Source organism: Symphodus melops, assembly GCF_947650265.1.
Source record: "Symphodus melops genome assembly, chromosome: 10".
Classification (NCBI taxonomy): Eukaryota; Metazoa; Chordata; class Actinopteri; order Labriformes; family Labridae; genus Symphodus; species Symphodus melops.
The window spans coordinates 2,706,832-2,713,654 of record NC_136700.1 but is presented as its reverse complement, the minus strand read 5'-3'; the positions used below and the strand labels follow the sequence as shown (position 1 = coordinate 2,713,654).

At 42.3% G+C, this 6,823-nt stretch overlaps 1 protein-coding gene across 1 annotated transcript; it reads left to right on the top strand.

Annotated features, from left to right (window-relative positions):
• The first annotated feature begins 2,189 nt into the window (after nt 1-2,189).
• LOC306830937 (uncharacterized protein) lies at nt 2,190-6,470 on the top strand. Its single transcript, XM_079354726.1, has 5 exons — nt 2,190-2,297; nt 4,028-4,286; nt 4,550-4,583; nt 4,734-4,932; nt 5,636-6,470. The coding sequence occupies exons 1-5, from the start codon at nt 2,243-2,245 to the stop codon at nt 5,989-5,991; spliced, it is 903 nt and encodes a 300-aa protein (XP_079210852.1). The 5' UTR covers nt 2,190-2,242; the 3' UTR covers nt 5,992-6,470.
• Nucleotides 6,471-6,823: the final 353 nt, after the last annotated feature.

Below are 6,823 nucleotides of genomic sequence, written 5' to 3'. Positions count from 1 at the left end.
GTGCTCTCACTGCTCCCAGATAGAAGCACACACACACACACACACACACACACACACACACACACACAGAGAGAGAGGGAGAAGCAGGGAGGAGGGGAAGAGGGCCACTAAGGGGGTCCTGTACAAGAAAGAGGGGTGTTGCTAAAAAACAAAGTTTTGGGGCTGGATGGGCCTGGCAGGAGTGAATGTTTGGGTTGTGTGGGGGATGGGCATCAGCTACTCAGAACTGTTTACGTTTAAGCCACACCAAACCTGACTCACCAAACACCAAGACTTAAAGACTTAGAGATTTTTACATGCAGCTAAAGGGGATTAACAGAGTTACAGGCACATGCTTCTAGTTATGAAAGCAACAAAACAAGTCAACTTATTATGTTCTGTAACAATGGCTGATAGTTGGTCTCCACAATGAGAGTTCCTGCTGGCTGTAAGACAACATGGGGAACACCTTCCTGCTGCTCTCCCAGCTTCACTGCGTCCACCCGGGATGTTAACAAACACCTTCCCTCTTTCTGCTACTCCTCTTCATCCAGACAAACTGTTTCCCCCCCCCCAACCTGTTGATGCACCAAAGGACTACAAGACATGAGAGGGCTTAGAGTAGCCTCTTCTGCCCCCTGCTGGTGACAAATGAGAAGCCCTCAAAAAGCAAAAACAAACACTCCTTGTGAGAAAAAAAGGTAATGCACACATGTTGGATGTGCTGTCATGTTTCATTATAACCACCTCATTTGTTCTGCAAGCTGTAGGAAATGCATATAAATAAGTGGTTACTTTAGACGACTGTACAGTTAAAAATAAAAAATCCTTTTCAGAACAAGAACCAGAAAAGGTTTCAACATCCTCTCAGTTTTAATACTTATAAAAGAATTTAAGTGCAGGGTTCAAAAATGGGCATCAAGCTGGATCAAAACAAATTCCACACTTTCACATTAATATGAATGTTTTTTTGCAGACCTCTTGCAGAGGCACATTCTGATACACTTAACTCAAGTGACGATGATCTTCATCTGGAAGCAGAAACGTTTGCTTTCATAAAACAACTGTTCAACATGAGGCTAGATAATTATGTGTTGCTCAACATCTGCAACTCCCTGTCTCATGTGGATCAAACGTTTCGTGTGTAATGATTGCACATTAATAGAGATTTTTAAGAACTGATTAAATTAGTTTTGTTGACTTTGCTAACGTTTCAGAATCAAACACAATTATACTGATTCGGTCCCCTGTGTCAGGAGATTTTTCTTGAACCTACATCATTTCCTCATGAAGTATCTCCTCTGCATTGGCACAAACTTTCCAACATACTAAAAAGTCCTCAAGCAATGGACTCTGGGTAACTGACCCTATAGTTTCCAAGCATATTGGACTTTTAATGGAGTTATCTCTATCCCTTCAATACAGGGATAAGTCTCTTTTCTTTTTCAGTCTGAACCCATACAGCTTATGTATCTGGAGTGTATCTGATGTTGCTGTTTGATGCTTTTGACTCTTTTTGATCCCACCTGTTACATAATGTTGTCCTATAACTGTGATAAGCATGCTGGGCAAATACAATGTGAGGAGTTTAATCCAGCATGACATTGAAAAAGAGATAATATATTGTAGGTAGTTGTTCGGAGAGAGGGGCACATTTCCCAGGTCTGGACAGATTAACATCTTGGATGGGCCGCTCAACAACACTGCAGCAACAGGCACCCAGCTGTAAGAATATTAATCCCTCTGTTTTAATCTGCCTGAGCGGGAGGTGTGCCAAACTCTGGTTCGGACGCCATCCAAGAACATAGAAATACAGAGGGGGAAAACAAGTTGGATGACAATTTGACAAGCTATTAGTAGTGACCCATATGTTGTGTGCAGGCCTTGAAATGGAGGTTTACGGATGTGTGTGTGTGTGTGTGTGTGTGTGTGTGTGTGTGTGTGTGTGTGTGTGTGTGCGCGCGCACGCTTTTGAGTAAGAGGAGCAGTTTGGAAGCCAACAATATGACATCTGGTAATGAAAGCAGAGGCCCTGATTTATCCACTAATCTTATGACTATATAAGCCCGACATTCATAAGATGTTTATGCCAGCATGAGCAAGGAAGACTCCAATTCCACTCACAACAGCCCGGGTTTAAAGGAAGGAAGGCCTAAATAGTGGGGATTATTCTCTCTCTCTCTCTCTGTCTGTCTCTCTCTGCCTCTAACCCTATTTTTACGCATCAAAAGCTCTGCGGCTCATTTCAGTCCCTGTTGCTGTGATGACCACAGGCATGAGCACTGCAGGCGTCCATCGAGGCTTCCTCAGGAAATACGGTAGGCCTGCTGCGATTCCTTCGCATGTCTTTGACATCACGTCATGAGTGGTGAACCTTTTGTCTGGTTGTTATTTGCTAAATGTTTGTGGTGCACTAATCAGAGGTCATTCTGTTTCTGTGCATACAGTGACTGATGCATGTTGGTAATAATCATTTGGTGCATAAAGAGAGTTTTAATACAAATGGTCTTTGACAAAATTATTGAAAGAACAGTTCTTACAGTGATGAGAGCCAACATTGCAAAAACGTATTTGAAGTTTGAAAGGATCTTGGACCCTTGAAACGAAAACCCTTGTTTATGTTTTCAGTAGTTTTTTCCTCAAGGAGCTGTATATCAGGTGTTTATTTTTCTCAGAGCTTAAAGGGTTTTAGACTGAGGGGAGTGCCGTCTCAGATCAACACTTCAGCTCCCAAATCACTTCAAGATGTTTTTTTTGATCGAATGACGAGATGTTCATTTTCAACGCCAAGTCAGGATTCAGGACTCAGACTCAGTTCTCCGTCTTTGTTTTTTATGCAACATCTGTTTTATATCTTCTTTTCAATATAACTTTTATTTGATGATGGCGTCATGAAGGCTCAAAGGACGGAGACAAAAGATACAGCTTGACTGTGCGTTCAGCATTGTCAGCAGTGAAGACTAATCATTGCAACAAACCTCAACAGTGATGTTTTAAAATGTTAAATCCAACCACACACACCTCCATCTATATGTCCAAATATCTTTTTGTAAAATCCACCTGTTCATCCTTAATCCTCTGTATAGAGAACTAGAGCAGATTTTCTCCATCCATCGACAGTGTGCTCTCTATCTAATATTATCATTACACAATGGACGGCTGTCTGGGACACGATCGTCGCCCGTGTCCTGTCCTAAAAACTCACAGTATGTTCCAAAAACCTGAGGCTTCTGTTCGTTATTGTACCTTAAAGAGAAGAGTGCCTTCGTCACACAGACTGGTACTGGAGGGTTGATTACGATTGACAAGGATATTTGCATTATAATAATTATAATCTGAGCCCTTGTTGCCTTAGTTGACATTTAATTTTAGAATTCAGCCCCCAGACAATTCCTTTTTTTTTATCTGTCTTTTGCATTTGCTTGCTTTGTGTCATTTTTTTTTTCATACAGATTAAGAACAGCCCTAATCTGAAATTGAAATGACGTCCCTCGTGAGGCTAATGGGATAAGTCAATGACATTTAAAATGAAACATTGTGTTTTTTTTTCCTGCACAGATTATTTTCTGGAGAACATTTCTTCTCCTATAATCACAGTAAACATGAATGCTGCCTCACAAAGGACACATCTGTGAATTAATCCAGATGTTGGTGTTGACAGAGAAGTGATTACTCAGCTCTTTTAGTAACTTTCTGCTTTTTGTCGAACAGTCAAGATGGTATTATTAGGAGCCTGTTTGACCCCGTTTTAACCATGTGGACTGGATTATGAGCAACTTTAAAATGGTCCACTTAAAAACAAAGCCCTTAAAAATGGGACCAATTCATACAAATCCAAAAGAGGATTCAGCAAGAAGCACAGATTTCAAAGTATCAGGAGTGAGCACTTTTCAACTAGAGAGCAGACAAGGACAATCAACCAAACAAGTTGATAACAATTTCTACATGGAACATTTTTTACTTTAAGACAAATAAAAAAGCACGACCGAAACGGCTGAGAGTAAATGAGAAACATTATAATTAAGATGGTTTTTTTTTTTTCTGGCAGGGGGCTTCATGTTCAAACAGTGGAAGGAGAGGTATCTTGTGCTGACCATGGAGGGGTCCCTGTTGGTTTGTCGTGACGCAGAGTCCCCCCCAGACCAGGTGATAGCTCTACACAACAACTGTGAGACCATCGCAGAGGGACGAGAAATCCTCGACCTGCCCAAACTGCCTCCAGGGGGCAGGAGGGACTGCTGCTTCGCCCTCATCCTACAGCAGAACAAATTCCTGCTGCTTCTCACTGACAACCCGGAGGACTGCAAGTGGGTGTCTCTCTCTCTCTCTCTCTCTTTCAGATTAAACACACACACACACACAGTGGAACACACCTACATACTTCGCGTGTCCTTTGTCCCACTCAGGTGATACGTAACACACATATTGTAAACATGCCGCAGCACAAGTTTCCTTTGTCCCACTAACAGGCATGTTTACAGCAGGCGGTTATCAGACTGACCTTTCTCACATTAAAAGGACGCCTGGATCAGATTCAAACACAGTGACATGTCTTTTTATCTCTTCACAGTCTGTGGCTGAATTTGATCAGGAAAGTGAGAGAGGTGAGTCAGCAGTTTCTGCCTGCGGTTGCCTCCTTGAACCGTGAACATGTGAAAACATGAATTTAAAAAATGTAACGATGTTTATTTTGTGTGTTTTCATACGTGAGGCTCGTTTGTTTACAGTCTCTCTCATAATGTCTCAACGTTTAGGGCGTCATGTCACCCCTGACCCTTCAGAGACAGCGCAGCATCACTCCCTGCATCACCGACAGAGACCCCTTGCCCGATTCCTCCAGTGATAAAGACCCCGGGTCACCCAGGGTTAGTGAGGGCACGCCTCCTTTGTCTCGAGTCACCGAGCGAGGAGGATCCTTCAGAGAGAGAGGCCAAAACCAAGGCTCATTATCAGGTACAGTACAGCTGGTTACTCACATGTTTAACCAACGGCCAACACCAAGATATAAGAAAGACAAATGCCTCTCTTCTTTTATTGTAAACAACTGATGTTTAGAGCTGAGAGGTTTCACAAGTGACAGGACAAACAATGAGCAACAAGAGGCTTAAAACGACAAAGAACTAAGACACCTCAGAGTATGAGCTCAGCTGTTGAGCAGGTTGTTAAAAAAATGCACATGGCCGAGGTGTATCCTGAACATGCACATGTTCAGTTAAATTAGTAATAAAACGCTAAATGGAAAGTGCATGAATGTCAATATTATTAAGCTGATTCATGGTGGAATTCTTTAAAAAAAAAAAAAAAAACACTTATACCAGAAAAGAGACATTTATTAATGATAAAGATAACGTAAGTTAACGTAACAATTGATCATTTGTATCACTTGTTAGTGTGGGTCTGGGGGTCTCGCTCAGCATTTCTTCGAGTCAAGCAATAGCCGGGTTAAAAGTAGAAAGGTTGATGCCACTTATGTTGACTGGCTGAATCTGGATTTTTTTTTATTTAGCAAATGCAACAGCGTTTCACATATCGTATGAATGGAGCTTAATAAATGTGCGTTTAGGAAGCGATCTTGTGACGTCGTCAGAACAATCTTCCAAGTTAATAATTTATGATTTCCTATTGTTCATATATTTTTCCTTATATGACTCTGCAGCTGGTGTAACACGACGGTCTCTGCGCGGTTCTGTGCCCCCACCTCATCGTGTGTCAGATTGTCTTCGCCATGGCAACAGCAGTGATGCCCGGGCGGTGAGGGCGGTGTGCCTGCTGATGGGAGGAGCAGCGGCCTCCTCTGCACTGGGCTACCTCAGCTCCTGCTCCCCCTCCTCCCCTATAGCTACCAGGGCGCCCGAGTCTATTCCCAATGGTACAGGGAGCTTCTCCGAGCTTTCTGCAGGAGGCTCCTACCACGCCTGCAGCCAGGACGTCGACTCTCCTCACTTCAACAGCTTCGACTTCGAAGCAGACTCTGACTTTGATGCATTTGATTGTGGAGGATTTGCTTTTTAGTTTAGTTTGGGTTCTGACTAGATAAGAGAGAAGACATTTGAAAGACATTTTATTCTCATAAAAAATCCCTGTGGTGGTCATCCTTTTAAAGGACATTGTTGTGAATAAATCATCGGGTTATCTATACGTCTAATTTATAAATGAATGAAGGTGTTCTTCCTGGCTTTATGCCGATGCTCCTCAGGTAAATCATTCATGATCCTGACTCCTCTGAACACTGTCTGTCGATGTTGAATCACCCTTTCCATGCCACAGGATGAAACAGACAGATAGCATGAATAATTATGAGGACATTTTAGAGTCACTTGTGTCGCTCCACTGTTCTCTCATCACTCTGTTCATTTTTTACTTTTTCTAAATGTAACCTCTGTAAATATTTCTTGTCAATTTTTCGTTCATTTCATTGTTTTCCTCTCCTGTTGAGTTTCAGACCCACGATCCCATCAGCAAAAAAGATGTACTCTAAATAAATCCTGCTGTCCCAATGACTGCTTCCTTCTCTGCATCCGCTGTTTGTCGGCTGTAACACTGAGCTGATTATGAATGAGATTTGCGGGAGAGCTGCATGGCTGTATATGCTTATCACATACTCTGTCGCACAGCCAAAAATAACCTCCTGGGTTTACAGTTTATGTAGATGTACAGGAGCTTGTGTGCTCTCTAGTGTTTTTCACCACAGTGGGCTACATGCGTTCGGATCAACATCCAGCACCTGCTGACACAAAGCAAACCCTGATGGAACAACTGCAGATGTGTTGTGACTGATTTCAGGGATCATGCTGACAAATTTTAACACAGAATTTTTTGCCTTCTTGTAAGAATCGGTATGCTT